The sequence below is a fragment of the Maylandia zebra genome, linkage group LG2, assembly GCF_041146795.1.
Source record: "Maylandia zebra isolate NMK-2024a linkage group LG2, Mzebra_GT3a, whole genome shotgun sequence".
NCBI classification, from domain to species: Eukaryota; Metazoa; Chordata; class Actinopteri; order Cichliformes; family Cichlidae; genus Maylandia; species Maylandia zebra.
In genome coordinates this window covers 48,035,906-48,059,417 of record NC_135168.1, presented here as the reverse complement: position 1 = coordinate 48,059,417, position 23,512 = coordinate 48,035,906, and the positions used below count along the sequence as shown (strand labels likewise).

Below are 23,512 nucleotides of genomic sequence, written 5' to 3'. Positions count from 1 at the left end.
GGTTAGAACTGGCACTAACAACACCTCCTGCTTTATCTTTGGCACAATTTGTACTTCTAAGTATGTAAATTTTTCTACCACATTAAATTATAACCTTTCAGAAGTTTGTTTCTTAGCTACACACTTAAAAGTGACAGAAGGCAACGTTAAGATTGAAACGTCTCGTAAAGTTGTAGCTTTGAATCTTGTGTTTTTAAATATACATGATATGATTAATCAGTAAGTGTCTGTAGAGCAGCTGTTGCACACAATTAGCCTTTGTTTAATTAAGAAAAACATATCGTGAACATTAGGTGTAGCCCTGCTAATGTCACACATTTTTAATACAGCAAAAAGCTTTTCCCAGCAGTGTGAAATACATATATAACATTTAAAGGCTGTAATGTCACAGTTGATAAATTGGCATAACAGCAGTGAGTGGATGTGTGCTGACTATCTAAATGAAATGGAAAAAATAGGTCATTTCACAGAAAAACAAATAGACTAAATGTGAACCAAGCGCCCTGTGTTCTTTGCACATCACTTCAGATTTTATGATTCACAATTGTTTTATTATTAATCATACTTTAATGATTTATGACCACTTCATAACTCGTATGACATTTTCTGTGAATCCTGTTGTATGATGGATTTCCCTTTAATTAGCTTTTTGCAAAGACTTCATTAAGTTTCTGGTGCCAAAAAAAGGAATCATTAAAAATATTCATGTGATAGTTAGAAGCAAATGAACCTCCATTTTTGTTTGGGCCACATTTTCCAAGACTCATAAATGATGACTTGGCCAGGTCAGCAGGTTGTTTTTGCTGGCTTGTCCACTCTATTCCCGAGATATTTTCCTTGCAGCTGGCCCGAGGCGAGGCGAGAAAATCCAGCAGGAATTTGGCCCCTCGAAACCTGTCTTTCTGCTCGCCCGGCTCTTTTGTACACAACAGATACTGTCTTTGTGAATTAAAGCTGTTTGTGTTGAGGTGCGAGAAGGGAGAGACGGAGGGTGTTAGAAACTTCAGGCGTGGCTTCAGCTGTGTCGCTCATTCACTTTTAATTACAAATTCTAGACACCTAAACCGCCCTAATAAACCGCGTTCCCCTTCGTGCGGCCTCGGTGATCGCAGCAGTTTCCCAGAAGATATCACCTCCTACATAGCACCATTACTTCTCTTGCATACGGTTTTCCTCAAAGCTGAAACAGGAAGCGTGGGAGCAACTCTGGAAATATTTGGCTCGATATTAATTACTGGCCTTCGTGTGGTTTAGGTTCTTTTTCTTATTTTTGTTTTTGGCAATTAGGATTCTGACAAAGGGCCGAATATTTGCAGGACAGACGAGGCATTCATTCGGAGCGCCAGCCCCAGCAACTTGCTGCGTAACAAGAAAGAAAAGAGCCTGGTGGCTGGAGGGGCGAAAGGGAGGATCCTACTGTGACAAATGATTATGAGCATTTATTGATTTCATTAGCATTCATTATGGTAGAGCGGAAACTGGGGCTGGCTTACACTCCCACAGAGTTTGGGATTGAGATAGCTGGGGAGGAGGCTGGTAGAGAGCTGAGCCTGCCAGTGGGAGGCTAATTGGCATAAACATGTGATTGTAACATTGGTGATAATTTAATACACATTTGACCACAGAGATAGAGGAGTGGGGGTTTGCTTTGGCTGGCCCTCACTCAGTGTATTGGGTTTTGTGTACACAGTGGGAGAGTGAGGTAATCCAGGATTGGGGGTGGCTGCTAAAGGACTTTAGATGAGGAGGTTGTGCTACAGCGACCAAAAACAAGCCCGTGGCGTAGATTAGAGCAGGACTTGTTCCTTCACTGTGCCCATTCATTTTCCAGCCAGATGATCTCAAGTAACCCTACACAGTAAAATAGTGCGAATAGCTGTTCTGAAGACCACAACATACAGAAAGTGAGTTTCCAGGATGTGTAATTCATCTTGTATAAGTAGTGTTTAATATTTCACTGACAGGTTTGCTGAAGTTGTTGAAAAGCGAGCCTTTTTAAAACAAGCCAGATACTAAAACGTGATGCTTTCCCCCGTTTGCTTTAGATTTTTTAATGCCCTGCTCCATCTGCCCTTTAATCTCGACAAATTTTCTCAGGATTCACAGCAGCGTCTGTGTTAGCACAGCGGGGGAAAGGCGGCACAAATATGGAGTGTTTTTTGGCAGAAAGGATTTTCACGGCTGTTTCATGGTACATCACCCATTAGTGTTTTGTTTGGCCATCGCGTCGCATAATGTGAATTTGAAGCACCGCGGCTTTGGAGAGAGAGAGAGAGACAGTATGGATGTAAACGATTCAAGTCTACATGCTTGCGTAGACAGACGCACACGCAGACTGCGGTTTTCCAGCAGGCTCTCAATAATTACCGTGAAAACAGTTTAATCTCTGTCAGGCCTGTCAGTCTCCCTGTGTGTGTTTCTAGATTTATTTTTGCTTTTTTAAACTCTGCTGTCATTTATTACTACACCAGTTAAAATCCTCACATGAAAGGGCCGAAGCCTAATGAAATATAATGAGAGGAAACCCTCACACTGGCAGCTCATACATTAATGTTATACAGTGTTTGTGTTGTTGAGATGAGTATGTGTATTTTTCTTACACCCACTGATTCGTTTTGTTTTAATTTATTCTTGACTACAGGGAAAATGTGCAAACTTGTATTAGCTTTAACTGCCCATGAACACATTCAGCAACCTCTTTCTCCCCCATAACACACACAGAGGATATACAACGTGTCTGTCAGCGGGGCGGCCATTCAGCATGGAGGCCCCGACAAAACCGCCACTTAGCCTAGCGCCTGGCTGGCACAAAGGGCCCAGGTCAGGGGTCACTTGGAAAGCTGGAGCTCCCAACACCCTTTTCTCATGCTTTTTTTCCACTCTCTCTCCCTCTCACCCTCTTATTGGAATCTCTTGCTGTCCAACCTCCCCCTCCCCTGTCCTCCCCCTCCTATACATCCTTTCCCTCCATCCCTCTTCCCTCTTTTTTGCAGGTCTTCTGGGCCCATTGTCTGAACGGCCTCTTCCACTCCGTCATCCTCTTCTGGTTCCCCCTTAAAGCCTTCCAGCATGGTAAGTAGCTCCCAGAGACTCCTCCACGGCTCTCGGTGGACCTGGCGCATAAATAAGGAGGACAGTCAAAGACACGTATTTTGTCTTAATTAGTTCTCTTTTCAACCATCCAGTCATGAATTGCAAACATGTGTGTGCTCCAGTCCGAGGGACACGCAATAACAAGCCCATGTTCATGTTTGCCCTAATGACTGCTGAAATGCTTTAGCGTGCAGTTATTGGCACTTACTTAGCTTTGATAGATAACATAGACCCAATCAGGTGCTTTCTCTGCGGCCAAAATGATGTTTTTATTCAAACAGAGAGCTTCGTGAGTGCAAATAACTTTATTGATCCATAGAAGGTCAATTGTGCATGTTTGGCACGTTGAGATGGTCTCTGTGTGTGTGGGTGTATGTGCAGAGAGAATAGGGATCTTTGAGCCGGTAAGTCTTGGCTGGCTGGAGCTAAGGACCACACAAGCTTGGGCCTGCTCTCCAAACAAAAGGCGCCAAGCCCCTCACTGTGACTGACAGGCTGTCAGCAAAGCCTCAGCGCACACAAGACATGTGACCAGCCGGAAGTAAAGGGAAAGGGAGCCTCTCTTTCTTTACTGGCAGTGCACACTGTTGATATTTTAGCCAGAGCCCAGGCCCACTTGGGCGGTATGAAGCAATATGTCTGTGTGACTCACAGCTTATTTCAGTCTTATTAATTTAGGAAGTTATACGAAAAGCATCGGATTCCTTTTTAATGGCAGAATTAATTAAAATGTTGCCAGAAAAATAATTTTACCCTCTCTTTCAGCACTAAATTAGCCAGAACTTTTCGTTTTTGAATATGATTAATGGACACCAATTCTGCTGGATTTGCATACACATACTGCCTTGAAATTAGCATTCCAGGCTCTCTCAAGGACAGTAATGGAAGCAGCGTTTGACTGTGGTTTCTACTTTTAGTTCCCTGCTCCACTCCAAGCACTTTATGACAAAACTCACATTGATGTACCTAAAGTGTTACCCTATGTGAAACCTAAGAGCTGAAGAAGGACAGCTTAAAAGCCTCTGCTGCTGATTCCCTTCACAGATACAGTTTTTGGCAATGGAAGAACTCCGGACTATCTCCTCTTAGGCAACATGGTTTACACGGTAAGTGCACCGGTCTTCTTCCCTGGCAGTGTTTCTGCTGTGTTACAGAGTTCGGGTGTGTGAGCCAAGTGTTCTTAAATGCCAGCGAATAAACATCAGCTATATTTCCTTGTCTTCTTCTCTTCAATTGTCTGATGATCTTTTCCAGTTTCGTTTTTTCCAGTAAAATGCTTTCTTATTGCGAATTCAGGTATGTGGGATGAACTTCACATGATCCTCTTTGCTGAACGAACATGTGGTTTGTGTCTCCGCAGTTTGTCGTCATCACAGTTTGTCTTAAAGCCGGCCTGGAAACCTCGTCTTGGACCATGGTAAGTTGAGTCCTCCTTCTCTTTTGCTATGCTTCTGTTATCTCTTTTCACTTTTACGTGGCCGCTGATACCTGTGACTAATTTTACATCCTCTTCTTATCGCTAAATCCCTTTATGGTATGTTCTCGCTAGGCTTGTAAATGTAAACCAAGTGAAATGTACGGTACCTCTTTTAAGTTACCGGAGAGCATTCAGTGTTTTAAGCCCAAGGAAGCGTGATTAAAATGGCTCGAGTAAATTGTAGCAGTGCTCAAATCGCAAAACCTTTTGTGATACTTACTGTCCTCTGGTTGCTCCTAACAGTTCAGTCACATCGCCATCTGGGGAAGCATCGGCCTGTGGGTGGTGTTTTTCGCTATCTATTCCTCCTTGTGGCCCCTCATCCCTCTGGCACCTGACATGTCAGGCGAGGTAAACACACATGCCGGCGTGCACACGTACACATGCTTCCCCCAGTCCCAAAAGAAACTGCTGATATAATCAGCTATTATAGACACATCTGTAGCTCCTTATGATTCATTTTCTGTAGAAAGGAGCTGGTGGGAAAACCTTAAAAAAGATCTTTGTAAGTAGAGCCAGAGGAGTGTAAACTGTCAGACCTCTGGCTTGTGTTGCCTAATGACTTAATTGGGCCAATTTGCCCTGTGTTTGTGTTAAAATTTCTCCCTCAGCTCTGAGTATCCACAGGTGAAACTGAAACAGTGAGGCCGTCTAGAAGCTAAGCAAAGAGAGACACGGGTGACTGATAGCCTAAAAATGTACCCGACAATCATTCAACCCCTTGAACATCAATCACATCCGTCCTATTATCCTTCCACTCATTTTCTTTCGTGTTGGATGCTCGTATTGAACATCACTATGAGACAAAGGCTTAAGGCTGCTTTAGCCATCAGGTTTCATTCAGTGTTTCTCTGCTCTTGGATATCAAAGATGTCAAAGAGCTCTGGCTGTGGTTTCAGCAGATACACCTGCGGTTAAAACCTTCTGTTTATGTGGGACAACAACTTGGAAGAAAGTTGTCTTAAAGACAGAGGAGGTAAAATTGCTTTTTGTCAGACGGAGAAAGAAATGAGGGACTACACCAAGGCCCAGAAAAGTTTTAATTATTCAAATATTTTCTTTACTTTTTTCCTTTCAGGACCCAGTATTTACGTGTGAATGTAACTACTGTAACTGTCACCACAGGTGGTTAATGGGAACCTATTAAACAGGTGAAATTTCCCAGTACATTGTGGGCAGGAGACTGAGGCATCTTTTCATTGCGTAACAATAACACTGCAGGAAACCATTCAAAGAAAAGAGGAAAATAACATCTTACAACAAATGTTGTCTTTGCAGAGGTGCTGTGTAGAGATCCCTCTACAATTCACCTAATGTGAAACTGTTCCTTAAAAACAAAAGTGGGTTTTAGTCTTGTTGACAAGTAAGAAAAACTTGGGGTTTTATTACTTAAACAAAGCTTTATTCGTCCTGTGTGCCCAATTTGAGATGAATACTTTATGCATCTGAGGCCTCAGCTAACATGTAAAATGTAACACATTCATCACTGTTTGATTATTTGTGGGCATTTCAGACCGCTTGAGATTGTTCAGGGAAATGTAGAAATAAAAGGAAGAAAATGGCTTGTGAAACTCAGTCCGGGTATATTTTATGTGGACACGCTGAGTTAGTGGATTAAAATCCTCTGAACATATTGTCTCATAATAAACAGCTACAGTGTACTGCCTTATGTGAAGCTGAATAGAAGTGAAAAATATCTGCGCACAGTTATATTTTGGTAAATGACCATGAACTTCAGAAACGGCAGGCTGCGTCTGCCTGAGGAGAAAAGCCTTATTTTTTGTTCCTCAGATTGAGGATTGGGTCTTTTTTCATGTATTATTGCTCAGTAAATTATTATTTTTGGAAAGAGTTTGACATTTAATTAAATGGTGAAAATGAGTAACGTCTGTTAGATATAATAATACAGCCAGCAGACAGTTGGCTTAGTCTAGCAGTAAGACTGGTTGCAGGCTGCAGCTTTGTTTGCCAGTAACAGGATCCACCTACTAGCACCTACAAAGCTCACTGATTAAATTACACGATATGTCCTGTTTGTTTAATCGGTATAAAATCCAAACACGTCTCTTTTTTTTACAGAGTGTGCGTGCTTAATGTTATTTTGGCTCACAGAGCAATAATCCTGCACATATGAAAGCAGTAAAATATTATTTTTACACTTTGGTTTTTGTACAGATCAAACAAATGAGATAGAGCATGTTAAGGGGTGATTTTTGGATAGCCCCTGCTTCCAGTCTCTATATTTGGCCAGATTAACCTCCGGCTTGTGTACATTCATATATACCACAGAGATATAAGAATGGTATCAATCTTCTCTTCAAACATTCTGCCAGAAAGCAGAGGATTTTTCCCAAAATGTCACGCAATCCCTGTAGGAGCTACAATTCTGAGTCAGATCTCCTTCATCTCTGATCAGTTCTGTTGGGGAGATGATTGCAGGTTTTGCTTTTGGAAAGGAAGATCTCTGTGGCAGATTTTCTTTGTTAACCTTTGGACTGAAGAAAGAATTTCTATGTTGCGTCTAGTTGCATGTAGTATTCTCATCTGACAGAGGTTTTACTACTGCAACAGTATGTTTGGCGTACAATAACTCCACATGTTTTGGGTACTTGTTTGTGCGTGACACAGTAAATAACATAAGTAGGTGCACATGTACAGAAATGCTGACTGCTATACCCTCACTGGGCTCAGTGTACTACTCACTCAGTAGTACACACACACACACACACACACACACACACACACACACACACACACACAGGGAGTAGGTATATTAGCTTAATTCTATCCCCTGTCTGTGAAGCCTGCTGCTTTCATCCGTACCCTGCAGCACTTGACTGAAGACAGTAATGGTGTCCTCTGGGTAGTGGGTAACTCTATGCCCAGCCCTAACTCAGGGATGCCAGTATATCATCAAACAGGGACACATCTCTGAAACTCGAGAAGGAGTCAGAGACACAGGCGCCACTTCCAAGACCTTGTAGCCTCTGAAGAGTAGGATTATTCACAACCCTGATGAAGCCCCGCATATTTCACCATAGCCTCCCTAATGTGTACTTGAAGGTAAAAAGAAGAAGAAGAAAAAGCGCTCTCTGTCCTTTATATCTACTTTCTTTTATGCTCTCGGCTTTTTCCTGCCTTCTCCTTTTGTTCACCCCACCCCATCTCTGCCAGCTGAAAAACTGCCCGAGGGCCTACAGCATAACAGACACCAGAACTCCCTTCCACTCCTGCCTCGGCTCTCACACACAACCCAGCTCACCACCTTTAACATGTTAAGCAGCACTCGGCTTCACAAGAACCCATTCATCAAAGTCAGGCAAAATATTCCTTGGACGTACGACCGGGCAGGTGCCGGATCAATCGTCCAAACACCCCGAAACAGCTCGTATGGTTTTCACAGGTACTCCCTGAGAATGGCTTTGTCCCAAATGATCACCTCACTGAAGTCTGAAACAAATATCAAAAGAAAATGTCAGATTATTCTGTTCAGGCAGCGTAATCTGCCACACTAAGCGGCTTAGCCTCACCTCAGGAGATGTCTCATGCACACTCTGTCGCACTGACCTGTTGCCTGCTGACATGCCTGTGCTATCAATGCAGCTGTCTCCCTGCACACTTTGTCCCCCGCTCTCTGCTCACACCTCTGCTGTTTTCCAATTTCTGCTGCAAGCTGCAGCGGAGCATCTATCACTCAGTCAGACTCGAGTGCTTGTCATCAGCATATGGATTGTACACTGCAACGGCTTCTTCACAGTTTCTGCTCAGAGACTCTTATTTTTCAAAAAGGAATAGCTTTGCAAAGATGTTTGTTGATGTGTAGCAGGCCAGGAATACACAGGGCTTTCTGTGACAGCCTGTGTGACATGGACAAGAATGAAAACAATTTCTAGAGGAACAGATCAGCTTAGTGACTATTATGAATGATTTTTATTCAGGACTGCTTTTATTTAGTTTAACGTTAGTTGAACTCTTCTACCAAACCACTACATCGCTCCTGTCTTCAGTCGTCTGTTAGCCACTTTATTCCCCCTCAGAGTACGCCTCCTGAAATATCTGCTCTATTTTGAAGCAGTGAAGCAACTTGTAAACAGAAAATATTAATGCAGTAATGGAGGAAAATGGAAGAGCTGCAAGAGTTCAAGCTATCAGTAAGTGTGAATCAGTGTCATTTATCTAAACTACGCTCCATAAAATGCGCATCAGCGTGCTGCGTGCATCCCAGCCAGAAGGTCGTGGGTTTGAATTGGGAACTTTCTTCGGACTTGTCTGTGTGGGATCTCTCTGGGTACCAAACACATCCACTTTAGGTCAAATTGGTGACTCTAAATTGGCCATAGGTGTGAATGCTTGCCTGTGGTTGCCTGTTACTCTGTGGTAGCTCTGCAATAGGTTTGCAGTCTCTGTGGTAGACTCGACAGCTGTGAATCGGATAAGTGGGAGAAAATGGACGGATGGATGGTTGGATGTCATATTAAAAACACAGACATGGATTTTCTAAAAAATTCAGTTATTTATTTTTAGTAGCTTTAAAAAGTGCTTACTGCTTTCATAAACGACAGTACCAGTAACTTATTTTACTCTGTCATTGTATTTTGTGCATTTGAACTTGCAGGGAATCACTCATATCTGCTTATTTCAGCATAGGGTGGAGGAAAAAACCCTACCTCAGCGAAAGCTGAAACCTGTCTGAAACCGCTAATCCATCATCTGTCATATTTAGCTTTCAGTTACAGTTGTTTATTATTGTTTGTAGCATACCTGAAAAGGAATCTAAGATTTGAGTGTTCACTGCCAAATTTCCTCCAAGCGCCAAAAGTCCTGCCCGTGATGAATGCTCTTGTCTGTGAAATAAAAGTCCTAATGAGCTTTTCTTTACAAAACAAACACACAACAGAGCAAAGAAACACGGCAGGTTATCAGATCTGACTGCAAAGTCTGTTCACGGATTAGAATTATTGTCACAATCCCCCCAAAACCTGCCCTATAATTGGTATATCTTCCTGACTATTTAACTTTTTTGAAATATTAGAAATATTATTCCACATCGTTGAGGCTGCCTTTGTCCCTTAATTCTTATAATCCTCCTCCAAGACTGAAGAGTGTTCTTGTCTAAGATTGACAAGCACCACAACACACATTTAGTGTAATTACCTAATTAAATGTACAGTAAGAGTAAAGAGTTATTATTAATGCCACATGTGGAGTTGGCTGTGAGACTGCTGACTTGTGTTTATAAAAGTCATAAGTTATATGTTTCTCTGCTTTTCCTGCTGTCTTTATTAAGCAACACAAAAATAACATGGAGTCGATGAAAAATACAACAGAGGAAGTTGTTTGTTTTCCATATTCTGCATTTTTTGGGTGGGTGTGTGTCTCTGCTGATGACATATGTAGAAGTAGTGGACTTGTCTTGTCTTACTAAGGCTCCCTGTTCGCCGTTTTACTGCCTTTGTTGGACGATTTTTGCGTTTCATACCCTTCTGTTATCGGATTGCTAGCTATGCTTCCATAACAAGTCTGAACTTTGTATTTGCACAAGAAAGGCCGCTGAGGGTTGAAACCACACTTGGCCAAATATATACTTTCATCTTCAATTTCCCTTCTCTCCTTGAAGCCGACATGCACATTGGTGTCCGGTCAAGCCAGTTGAGGGAAAAAACATAGATGCAGACTGAAGTCGAAGACAGGATGTAGCATATTAGTCTAACCGTCTCCTCTCAGCCTACCTGAAAGCAAAAAGAAAACGTCAAACACAGAAGCTCTGTGTACTCAAACTGCCACTGTCTGAATATTAGCATCTCTTGGATGCAGCTGCTAAGTGTTATGAAGTTGCCTTTTCACAGTCTTGTTTGCAGAATCCAGAGCATATCTTGGGCCTGTGGAGTGAATAGTGGAGCAGTGGACAAACGCAGCTCACATTTACCATTACAATGGCAGGTATTAGCATAATTCAAGCTGCTGAGACTATGGGCTTTCTTAGGCATGAGCACCTGGCTGCTCATGCCTAGGATCAAGGATCAAGTCTTGATGGAAAAACAATCCTAAAATACTTTTGAGTTTTCCCTTGAAGCTTTTTTCTGAAGTTAAAGGATTTACGTCTTTCAATAAAGTTACATTTTTGATGTTCTGTATGTTTAAACTTTTATTTAAACCAGGTAGATTTGCAGATCACAAATTACTTTTTTTCCTGGAACCTCTTCATTCAGATTCCACCTTGATAAGCAGACACAGCTCTGATTTTGTTCACTGGCCCCTGATCAGCTTTGTGGGGGCAGATTTTTAACTGCTTTTTACTATTCATCACACTGGTTTTGCATGACGCACAGTCCAAAATAATCCTTAATTATGTTGTAATGGGGGTTAATAAAGCCCCTCAGACAAGCTGCTTTATCTCCTCTGCCTTTTAAGGACACCCTTCAGTCCAGTTTGTTTTGATTTGCTGCCCGTTATAAACAGGTCATCAACACTGTCCAAAAGTAGGAAAAAACAGCGTTTTAATTCTCTGGCTACTTCTCTTACCGCCACACCGTCACATTTGGATTCAGTAGAAATGCTGACTAGCACATTCAGTGGGTTTATACACTTAAGCTGTGTCCACATTGGAAGTAGTTAGCAGCGAAAGACGAGCAGAGGCTGTAGAAACTTGGAGAATTCATTAATTTAAGTCAACTAAGTAACAAGAGAGAAACTTCTACCAGTGTGAGTACAGGATGCTGCTGACTGATATATTAGTGGATAGAAGATACAGCATAAGGTTACCAAATGAACCAGATCCGGCAGTGTCTGCAAGCGACCAGCCGTCAGCTTTAAAGCAAAACACGATGAGTGAATTGCTTCCAGTGCGGATGGCCTAGGACAGCGGTTCCCAAACTGTTTTTGCTAGGCCCCCCTTCGTTTTACAAGAAAAATGTTCGCCACACGCACATATTTTGCTCCATTGCGTATTTCACACTTCAAACATTCAGCAAACAATTAAGCAAATACAAGTAAACTGCAATAAATTACAGGTAGTAATAAAATAAACTACTAACTCTTTTATGCTGCGTCCGCACCTACACGGGTATTTTTGAACACGCAGCTGTTTCGTCCACGTAAACGTTTCGAATCACCGAAAACGGAGATTGTTTTAAACTCCTTTTTTACGTTTATGTGTGACGAGGAATACAGAGTTCGTCACGCAACGTCAAAGGTATGCGCCTTTATTCACGTCACGCTGTGGCCACGTTATTGTTTACATGAGATGAGCTGCAGGATGGCAGATAGTTCAAGTTCAAGGTTCTTTATTTGTCACATGCATAGTTATACAAGTATAACACACAGTGAAATGTAGCCTGACACGCTCCTCAACATGTGCAAAATAATTGGGCCCTCCAAGGTATGGAGGCCTATCTCCCCCTACCACCACTTCCCCTGCCAGTGGCGGACTCCCTCAGGTGTCGGTGCGTTGGTGGTTCTTTGTGTCCGGGGGTGGGCGTCCAGGTACACACCGGCTCACTCCTTGGCGGCCGCTTATCGGGGCCTGGAGCGTGGGGCTCGCTCGGGCCACTTTGGAGGTGGGGTGCCCCCGGCCTCTCGGCCTGGGGCTCGGTCACTCAGGCGCGGCTGGCTGCCGGCGGAGCTCACGGGCGCGTCACTGCAACTCCCCCTGGCTTCTGCTCCGCGGCTGCTGAGTGAGCCCTCATCTGGGACTCTCCTCAGCTCTTACTGGGACAGTGGCGCAGCTGCCCCTCTGTTGGTCTTCCATGGTCTCTTGTGTTCTGGGGGCCTCTGGATGTCTGGAGTCTTGATCTCCTCCACACCTGCTTCATGCCCTGGAGGACGGGGCTGTGGCCCCCCCACACCCTCTAGCAGATCATTACATGAAGGAACCTTTTAAAAACAAGCGCGTCCATGCTCACAGGTGTACACACGGGTGATCACACCCACAAACTACACCCTTTTTGGCTCCTACCTCAAAGCACACTGTGTTCTGTTGATCTTACATATATATATGTGTGTGTGTGTATATATGTATATATGTGTATATATGTATATATGTGTATATATGTATATGTGTGTATATGTATATGTATATGTATATGTATACATATATATATATATACACACACACACACACACACACACACACACACACACACACACACACACACACACACACACACACACACACACGGTGTGATTATTTTACATGTAGTTGTTTTTTCCTGTGTAATAATATTCAACACTGTTATCAATACATTTTTCAAAAATGCCTCTCTGTGCAAAATGGGTTCAAAAACATAAACAGCTGTGGGATCCTGTTTGTCCGTGATTTGAACAGGAGGAACAAATCGTGGCAGGATCAGCCTGATGTTATTTGTATCCTGCTGCAACTTTACTGTATAAAGAGCAAACATCTCCAACATGTCAGGAGCAGTTAGTCATTACAACAAGTGTTTGTAAAGTAAAAATCACGAATCTGGGATCCTGTTTGTCTGTGATTTGAACAGCCCAGCGCTGCTCCTGATGCAGGGGAAACCAATCCTGCAGGGAGACCTACCTCAGCAACTGTGCAGGTGAAGCCAAAGGGCAGATTTGCTTCACCGTATTTTCTAGTCTTTGGCTTAGAATGAAGTTGGGTTGGAAACATATTCAGCGATGCTTCATCTCCTGCTTTGCGTTTGTGTGGGCGCCCCGTGCTAGCAGTGTCCAAGCGGTTTCTTTTTTCCCCTCTTCATACCGCGCCCCCCCTGCAATGGCTCTACGCCCCCCCTAGGGGGTGGGCACCACACTTTGACAGTGTGAGAAGGATGAGTTAGGATGACCATCTCATCGCAACAACCAACCAATTTCTAACCCATTATTAGGAAATGTAGCATGAATTTATCAACCCAACACTGGCGCCATTGCTGAAACCAAAACAGATTTCATGGACTAGAGGTAAAACATGCAAAATATATTGTTGTTGTGCTGTTTCAGCAGACACCCTGTTGTATGATTGCCCTCTGTCTATTACCATGACTGGACCACAAGGACATAACCTAAAAAGAAAGAGCAGAGGAAATGCAAACGTGCCATGTAGCATATGATTCACTGCATATTTATCATATAAGGCTGAATACCTCAAACCAAGTTTGACACAGTGTGGCTCAAAGTAAATAACAGCAGTGTTTGCACTGCTCAGCATTTTGTGTGTGTCAACATATGTGTGTGTGTGATTGCTTCTGTGTGTCTAGTCTGTCTGTGTGTGGGTGTGTGGCCACGAGGGGGTCAATGCCTGTCAAAACACACCCTTCCATGCCAGCAGACACTACTGTCTGTCCAGCCAGACAAGTTTATTGGTTTGTCCTAAAAATACAGCCCTGCTCCCCGGACCTCTCTCACCCTGTCCAGCTCCCAGGGGGCCCCTGGAATGAGACATTGCTAGCATCTACCAACTCTGATGGCCCCGCTTGTAGTATTGGAGCCTTTCCAGATGCCTGAAGGCAAACATTTGTTGTTTGCAACTGGTCAGATCTGTTTGGATTTTTAAAATTTGGTGCAAAAATAACAAACTGAGAATGATTAATGCTGTTTGTTTACGTCTGGCATTGCTATGTTGCTTTCTCAGCATGCAGTAGAAATTATTATATCAAATGTCATCATCAGAATAATTGAATTTTAGGGTAAACTTGAGATTGGAAGCATCAGGCCTTTGTGTGTTTACATTGCTCAGATTTAAATACGGAGAAGTATAAATATTGTTCGGTTTGAGAACGACTAAAAGGTTTATTTTTCTAAACTCTTTGATACGTCTCAGGACAGCTTAAACACCCCCATCAAAAGGCACGATACAGCAGATGAAAACAAAAATAATTAAACTGACTTAACACAAAAAAACAGTAAATGTTTCCACCGGGGTGCGTAATTTCAAAATTGATGTGAAAATATCTCGTGCTTCACAGCAATTTTCCCTCATCTTGTGCATTTTCAGCCTCCAGGTGACACAGAAAAGCTCTATTCATCCGTGTCCCATCTCAAACTGTAGGGGAAAAAACATTTTTGATTTCCTGTCATTTGGGGTTTCCTCTCCCCCGGTGTTTTGTCAGACATCAAAGTCAATTTGCAGGTAATGGCGAACAGATTAGCTCATTTGAGCAAACCTGAGCGCTTTGATAGTTCTGACACTGATCGGTGTGTATGTGTGTGTATGTGTGTGCGTGCCTGTGCATCCTTAGGGCCATGTCTGTGTCATGTTACAGGAAGGACACTGTCGAGGGGGCCTTAGCAGTTTAAACAAGCGGCGCATTACAATGCAAGGACCGCCAGTTTTGCAGTTTGACATGTAATGACAGATAGTCTCACTGCAGTGGGCCAAAGCAAACATCATCCTCACACTCATAGCTTAAAGGTTGTTGCCCCCACCAGAACGACCCACTGCCTTCCCGGCACCCTGGACACAGAAAGTAACCCCATTACTCAAACATGAACATTTCTAACTTACGGTGTTTAAATATCATTTGAAGGATTTATGTGAAAACGGAGAGAATGATTTCTGTCTGAACTTTTATTCAACTCAAAATTTATGATCTGTTGGAGACAATGAACCTTTTTTTTTTTTTTGCATGTAATGGGGATTTCACATAATTGTCTGACATTAAGGCCAAACAGTTAATCAAGACAACTATTTGCAAATTATTCTACAATAACAACGACTGTTCGTGCAGCTGTACAAGAAAACATAAGAAATGAGCCAAACATTATAAACTAGCTTTCGGTAACCCATTTAAAGCCGCTGAACAAGACATCTTTAACTGCTTTTGGTTTTCTGGAGTGATAAACTGCCAACATTAAACCTGAACTCACATAATTACATACATTACACTTCATCAACACTCACTTAGATTGAGTGGCTGCTGCAGTCGACGCACCGCAGAAGGCGTTTCTGTGTCTGCGCTGACGCACCGACGGGAGCTCTCAGCACGGCTCACATCTGAGCTGTTTTCCTTTGAAAGAGATACCGCTGTCTAAATAGATCACAGGTACTTCCTCCGCCCTGTGGAGGGGGATGCAAACAAAAACATGGTATCATTTAGTCATGGAGGATTAACCCACACTGAGTCGGTTATTTAGACCCATCTTCTCTCTGTTTCCACAATAAAACCGCTGCTGTTGTTATGTATGTGTTTGGATATGTGGCGCTGTAGAGGATGGTAGTGGTTGTGGAGCTCTTGTGTTTCTATCTGATCTGATTTCTATTATGTGTGTGTGTGTGTGTGTGTGTGTGTGTGTGTGTGTGTGTGTGTGTGTGTGTGTGTGTGTGTGTGGCAGGCGGACATGATGTTCAATTCAGGGGTCTTCTGGATGGGCCTGTTCTTCATCCCAGTCACCTCGCTGATTTTCGACGTGGCCTACAAAGTGTGAGTCTTCTCCCCGCTCTCCTCGCTCATCATCGCTCTAATGCACATCCAGTTCAGGAAATTCCTGCAGAATCTCTCATATCTCCTGAAGCAATTCCCACCCAAGTTTTTGTCCAGACTTCCAAACGTTTCTAGCGTTTCCATTCTGCAAGTCGAAATATTGCATTTCTGGTCTGGTTGACATCAGCCTGTTGCAGATTCGAGGTGTCAGGAGCAATTTGTAATGTCAGGGTTTTTCTATTTTCTGATTCACTCCGAGCAGCTTGAATTGGTCGAACTGGTTTTAAATATCAGCCTGTGGAGGTTCAGTCGTGTTCAGACATCTGCTGTATGATTCTGGTTTTACAAACCTTTGTTTCATTTACAGTGTGAAGAAGGCGTTCTTTAAGACCCTGGTGGATGAGGTGCAGGAGCTGGAGGCGCTATCTAAAGACCCTGGAGCAGTAGTGCATGGAAAGAGGTACTGTTACACCACATTACCGCTCCTCCACTCTTGCCTTTACAGCAGGATTTTGTCTGAAAGTAGATCAAATTTATGTTTAATAAAAAGTAGATGAAAATTTATGTCCCTACAAAAACATTAAGCAGTGAGAAAAGGTGATAAAATCTGTGTAATATTATAATAGTTTAAAAAAAATCTTTTTCTCTAGAAAAGTGTTTGTTTGTGTTTGTATGTGAAGCGAATAAATTGTGCATTATCATTCTCTTTACTGTGCATGTACCACACATGTAGGCGAGGAAGATTTACAGTCTTTGCTCGAGATAAATAAAGTGCTCAGCAGCACTTGTTTTTGATTTGTTTTTATATCTTTCTTTGTACCTTGTAGTCTTGGAGTCATTAGACATCCGAGAACATTTATCAAATTATCTAAATAATGACACTCGTAATTGTCAGGTTGTAATTCTCACTGGCAATGTCAGATTTTGGCAAGTGATAACACAGAAGTGCCTAAAACCAAGTAAAATGAATGCCCGGCACTAGTCAAAGTCAGTTGCTTCTCCGATCAATACCATATGACGTGAAAACAACAATTCCTTCAAGTGCCAAAAACCAAAATTTCTGTCCTAAAATGACTTTATTTGTTTTGTTGAGTGAGTACAGAGCGTTCAAGAAGGTAAAATACTTTGCACTTTGGATCATCAACAACTGCATCTTTGCATTGTTGCTTTTGTGCAACACAATACCTTGTGTTATTTATGCCGTGAAAGAAAATTGGCAGCAAATTTTGCATTCCGGCGATTAAACATTGCAAGCAGGAATATGTATGAAACGTTCTGTCATCAAATTTGCAACTTTGTTTTGATATAAGCGATTAGTCTTTCTTTATTAGCGGATAAAACAACCAGATAACAGCCTTTGTTTTAGCTCATCTATCATATATAAATGACAGATTGGTAGTCTTTGTAACATCGATGCAACTCCTATGAAATCAAATCCTGGGTTAAAGCACTCTTTATTGATTTGTAGTGTTACTCACATGGCTCAGATTAACAGAACGGCAAAATGACGAATTTATGTTGTCTCGGGCTGTCATATCTCCCAACGCTATCGAGACTACATAGTTAATGCCTCGGCTATTATTGCTCTTTTCACAAAATGTGAACCATTCCCCAGAATTTTGAAGATTATCCGGGAGGAAGAGTCATCTCTGTCCTCCCAAATCCCTCAAAATGCTGTTAATACCCCGGTTCTGCTGCCAGCAGTATTCCTGTGTGAAGGAAAGAAATCTTCAAATTGCTGCTAAATTGCGGGAGTTTGACTGTAATGTCAGTAATCGTGTCATAGGAGAGATTGTCTCGTTTTTGGTTTTGTTTTTTTTTCTCCCCCTCCCAAATACTGAATGTCTCATTTTCGAACAACGGTCCTGCTATATTAAAGCCATACATTATATTTTGTATCAGCTGAAGCAGGTCCGCTCTGCTCTCTCTGGGGCCTGAGTCCGGCAGCAGCCAGCAACACAGAGCAGATCAGTGTGAGATCTGTGGCTGACTGAAAGCGATCCTCCTGCCTGGACGCTATCCCAGACCCAGCAGGCTGCAGACACACACACACGTCCGGATGCGTACAGAAGCAAACGTATAGTGATAACCGCTCAAATATATAAATGAACTTTTGCACGTAATGCTTGTAGGCAGCCACGTGCGTGCACACGCAGACATCTGTTGTTGCAAACATTTGTTAGCTGTACAGGAATGCCTTTTGGCCAAGCTGCTGCTTCAGATATTCCTCTCACAAAATCGCTTTGTTCTTCTGCGTCTGCACAGCAATGTTTCCCTACATGGTGTTTGTACCAGCAGGTATAGCAGTTGGCAGGTCCCTGCACTCTGGAGGGGCTTGGACAGCCTTGATGTATGGGTCATTAAATCTGCCTGTGGTGCTCAGCAGGCTGCTAACACACTGAATATTGCTCTGTGTGTGTGTAGTTTGACAGAGAGAGCCCAGCTCCTGAAGAACGTCTTCAAGAAGAGCACAGTGAGTCTGTACCGGTCTGACTCCATGCAGCAGAACCTGCTCCGTAAGTTACCCTCAAACCTTTTCTTTCTTTGCTTCGTTCTTTCTCATCCTTACTCGAGCTAGCTTAGATTTATTTCCTCCCAAATATGTTCTCTGTCAGGTAGGACAGATCACAGTTCGTAATTCCTCCTCTGACACATGCTACATCTCCAGAGTGTCTTCTCTTTCATCCATTGGGACACAGCAACACTCTGCTCTTTCCACTTCTTTTCACATGTAGTGTAACCAGGTGCAGATCAGTAATCGTGCCTGCAAATGGCCCCAACGTTCCCAATGTCTTGAATTAAACTTGTTTTCCAGTTGAGTTGAACTGCGCATAATATTAAATGTCACTTCTTTTTTCAATCATCTGAAACGCTATTAGTGAAGTTGCCATTTAAAATTGGCTGTTAGTCTGCTATTAATTTACAGATTCATGGCTTCAGTTCAGTGTATTTGTTTCTCTTATGCTGGACATGAACAGTAAGTCAACATTAACATATCTATAGAAGTAAACTCAGCTGACGTTGACCTTGAAGCCCGTGTGCTTCAAGACTGAATCCACATGCCTGAATTATCCAAATATCAGGTGGTAATGACGGTGAAAATTCATCACACCGTCTTACCGACCCACAAAAAGCCTGTTTACGTGGTGCTTAAGATTTATTAACAATTTTGAAATTTTAAGGTATTGGAAAAGCCGGATAAGAGGCAGAAAACGGATGATAATGAAAAAGTACCAGAAACTGGTGTGGCAGATTTGCAGTGACTCTCTAAGTGTGGGTTTGTGTTTTGTTCTTTTCTGTCTTTTGTCTGATCAGTTTGTTTTTTGTTTGTCTCATAGGTGGGGATGAGACCGTTGTTGTGTGATACCTTTTTAAATTCATTAATCAAACCTCGCCCTGTTTACACCTCCTGCCCCTCCGTAGCTTCCCGATAGACACCGCTCTTCTTCCTTTTCGTTGTGTACTTCCTGTCCCGCCCCTCGTGTGCCTTCGTGTGTCCTCAGTAGCTCAGTAGAATGAGATAACGATGAAATGATGAAATGTTATTCCTCCCCCACCCCACTATGCACTCGTCACAGCGGGTTCCTTTGAACTTTCCCGCTGGCCTCCAGGTACTGAGCGGGTCATTTGACACCTGAAGGTGAGTCAGGGATCAGAGGTCAGAGGAGATCCTGTAGGAGAGTTTAGCACAGTGCTGCTTTTACGCAGAGGATAAAACTTTTGGGGGAGATGTAAACTCTCATCCTGTGTTTCCTTTTTGTCACGTGATTAATTTTAAGTCTGATGTTGTGGGAAATGTGCTTATTTGAAGCTTGTGGCAGCTCTCGTATCTGTCTCTTCACTTGGTGCCTGTTGCTGACAACCATCAAGGCATTGTGCTTTTTAATTCATCTGTAAACTATTTCCAGCTGCTGCACAGTGGACGTAACCACCGTGACGCCACCCACTAGTGAGGCCTTCATTTTGGCATTTTGGTCATTATGTTGGTTTTTGAAAAGGCAAATTGTCAGAAGTGCGTTAAACACGGTCAAGTTTGAGTTTAGGGACAATTAGTGGTGAGGAGACCGAGCAGAGTGCTTCACCCTCACCTCACTGGATGGGTGAGTTCTCTAAAGATTCACCTCCAGCACCGGTGTAATGTCAAAGTGGAAAATATATAGTGCATCCTGAAAGTATTCACAGCGCTTCCACATTTTGACATGGTACAACCTTAGATGGATTCATTCTTTTTTGCAGAACTTTGTAAGCTCTATTAACTTCTTTGAGATCCAGAGATGCTCAGACATTCACAGAGGGGTCCCAAAGCCACATTGTAGTCTTGGCTTTGTGCTCAGGGTCTTTGTCTGGTTGAAAGATGAACCTTCATCCCAGTCCCAGGTCCACAGTGCTCTGGAGCAGGTTATCATCAAGGACGTCTCTGCACATTGCTGTATTGATCTTCCCCTCAATCCTGACTGGTCCTCACAGCATGATGCTGCCACCACCATGCTTCCCTGTAAGGACGGTATTGGCTAGGTGATGAGCGGTGCCAGGTTTCCTCCGGACATGGCGCTTGGCATTCAGGCCATAGAGTTCAATCATTGTTTCATCAGACCAGAGAATTTGCTTCTAATGGTCTGAGAGTCCATCATTTGGCAAAGTCCTGGTTGGTGGAGTTCTGTTTTTTTCTTGTGGAAGGTTCTTTTCTCTCCACACAGCAATGCTGGAGCTCTTTCGGAGCAACCACATTGGTCTGGCTAAAGCCCTTCTGCTCGTTCACATTGGCCGAGGGGCCAGCTCTAGGAAGTGTCCCAGCCTCAATGCAATCCTGTCTTAGGATGTACAAACAATTCCTTGGACTTTATAGCTTGCTTTGTGCTCTGATATGGACTATCCACTATGATTGTATATATTATAGACAGACGTGTGCATTTCCAAATCATGTTCAATCAACTGAATTTACCACAGGTGGTCTTCAGTCAAGTTGTAGAAACAGTGCAAACAAGATACACCTGATGTAATCTGTGAGTGCCATGGCAAAGGCTGTGCATGCTTATATACATGTTACGTTTTTGCCTTTTAGCTTAAAAACATTTCAAGAATTTCGGGCAAACTTTATTTCACTGCATCGTTTTGGATTGCGTGTAGAATTTTGAGGTGAAAATGATCCTTTTTTGGAATGATGTGACAACAAGTGGAGCTCTGTGAATACTTTCCTGTTAACAGGCTATAAATTTGGGCCGTTTAAAGAGGAATGATTCGCTTTTGAGTTTAGAACAGCAGCTGACTTCATTTTCAGCCCTGGAGGTTTCCAGAGGTTCCTGGTCACAACGTAGGAAACAACTTAGAAACTGTTTATCGTGCCTTGCAGAAATCTAAACAGATATTTACCACAGTGACTCTAATGTGAGAGAAGCTCAAATTGGAGCTGGCTACAGCCAGAAGCTTCTTAACTCAGCATAAAGACTGCAAACAGGATCCAAAGCTTGCCTGGCAGACAGGTCAGATGTCATGTCGTTGGGCCTTGGTCACACAGAGACCAGTGTTCCAACCTGTGGCAAACACAGGTTGGAACAGATTGCAGGGGTCACCTTTATCTGCATTTTTCAAGTTTCATTACCAGCTGGAAGTTGATTGAGTAGTTGGCACGTGATTGCAGAGAAAGCAGGGTCTTCCATACAAGCTGACAGGACCTGGGACAAACTGTTAGCAATCAAAGCAAACACAAGGAAGTTTTCAATTTTGGGCTGTATATCTCTTTGCAAACAGTTTCCCTTAGCAACTGCCAATACCTTCTAGCAACCACTTGCCAACCAGTCAGGGAAAAACCATTTTGCCTTGAAGTCTGTGGTTGTCAGGTTACACCAAGTAGTTTTTAGGTGTGTGTGCTTGTATGTTCCACGGGGCAGGAGAGATGATTTTCTTTTTGTTTGGTTATCAGATTGATAAAAGCCAGCGTCTTCATCAGGATCTAACATCACTTTAAGTCTATATTGGTTGTAGCCGAGCTAACGATGCAGACGTGAGGCCTGTACTGATTTTCAGCAAGAAAGCAACCATAAGCATATTTCCCAAATTTTAAGACTTTAGATTTTGTTTGTTGATTCATGTGTCTCATATGTGTGTTTTTTTTATGTATATATATGTTTTAATTCAATGAATTACTGATCTGTACAGCCTTTGTTTGAATTTTATTCATTATGTTCACAGATGGCTACGCCTTCTCTCAAGATGAGAACGGAGTGGTGTCTCAGTCCGAGGTCATCAGAGCGTACGACACCACCAAGCAGAGGACCAACACGTGGTGAGGCGTCGGCCTTCTTGTTCACGGCCGGCCTGCTCGGAGCCACGGCGGCCGTTTCCAGTGGCGATATTTGAAGCTTAACGGGGAGAAGCGGTGGTGTGTGCGTGTGCCTCCGGCGCTGAGGGGAAGGGGGGTTTGGAAAGAGACAGAAGAAAGGGACATTGTGTCGTCTTTGGAAAAAAGGGATTTAAAAGAAAAAAACAAGGAACAAAACAAGTCACGTTCACTGTCAGCTGTAGTTGTGTGTCGCGCAGACATGATACGAGCACTGTGCTTTCTTAGCAGTCTGTGGTCTGAAGTTCTTCACTGTTCGTTTGTCTCCTTTCTGTTGATTTGAGCCAAAAGCCTAAAAATCCTTTTAGTAAATCGAAATCAAACACTGGACAGCGATTGGTTTCAGACGCTTTTGCACTTGTGAAAGATTGCCAAGGAGCAGTCGTATATACAATCGTCCAAGTACTAGTGAATCTGAGAAAAAACCTTAAAGCAAATGTAATTAAACTCCTGTGTGTGTCCAGCGCGACACAGACCACATCAGAGCAGATGTTTGGACATGTTCGTTTTGTTTTTGCACTCGAGGAAGCATCTGTTGTGTGAAGCCTTACATTTTATTATGCCTTTTCTTTCCGTCGGTTTCTTTTCAAATGCATTTTATACACATGTAGATACTGTGCCTCGTTCTTGCCTCTTCATTTATTTATGTTTTTTCTGAAGAAGTTGCCTCCTGCAACCTACCGTAGTCCTGTGTCCACCGTTTTCGCAGCAGACGTATTGCTCTCGACTTAAAATTGCATTCCACGCATCCGCTCCCGTTTCAACAATCACAACGGTGCCTACGTCAAACTGTTCCCTCTTAGAAGAAACAGATCGCTTAGACCAGTGCGCCGCACACACACCTACTGTCTCCCCACCACAGAATTGCACTCCTACAATGTGAAAACTACAGATTTGTTCCTGCAGAGGTGAAGAGGAGGCTCTCTGATGGGTTTTTCGTTGAAGCTTACAGTGGCAGCAGTGGTTCCCTTCAAATGGAGATTTTATCCCTCTAACATAAGTGCCATTAGCTTAAGGGAGAGAGAGAGATTAGCCAGGAAACTCCACGACAGTATCAAAACTGCTCTGTCTCTATAGTTATTTTGTGGATTTGTATTTTTATATTGGAGACGTATGAATTTTGCATCGACCGGCTTTGTAATGAATCGTCTGTAACGTTTCGTTTTTTCTTCCTCGGATGAACTGCGGGATAGATTAGACGTGACGAGGAAACCGAGCTTTCTT

The 23,512-nt window shown here is 42.9% G+C and overlaps 1 protein-coding gene across 6 annotated transcripts in view; it reads left to right on the top strand.

The window, feature by feature from the left end:
* atp8a1 (ATPase phospholipid transporting 8A1) overlaps positions 1-23,174 on the top strand; it is a 108,995-nt gene extending 85,821 nt beyond the window's left edge. For 4 of the 6 annotated variants that reach the window (XM_076875819.1, XM_014412626.3, XM_014412630.3 and 1 more), the window contains 8 exons: positions 2,994-3,072; positions 4,138-4,199; positions 4,454-4,510; positions 4,814-4,921; positions 15,863-15,951; positions 16,319-16,411; positions 18,376-18,467; positions 22,141-23,174. In XM_076875819.1, coding sequence (XP_076731934.1) covers positions 2,994-3,072; positions 4,138-4,199; positions 4,454-4,510; positions 4,814-4,921; positions 15,863-15,951; positions 16,319-16,411; positions 18,376-18,467; positions 22,141-22,238 — 678 coding nt within the window. In that variant the 3' untranslated portion in view covers positions 22,239-23,174. Of the gene's footprint in view, positions 1-2,993; positions 3,073-4,137; positions 4,200-4,453; positions 4,511-4,813; positions 4,922-15,862; positions 15,952-16,318; positions 16,412-18,375; positions 18,468-19,289; positions 19,592-22,140 lie in introns of all 6 variants that reach the window. The other 2 variants (XR_013093789.1, XM_076875816.1) reach the window with 2 other exon arrangements.
* Positions 23,175-23,512: the final 338 nt, after the last annotated feature.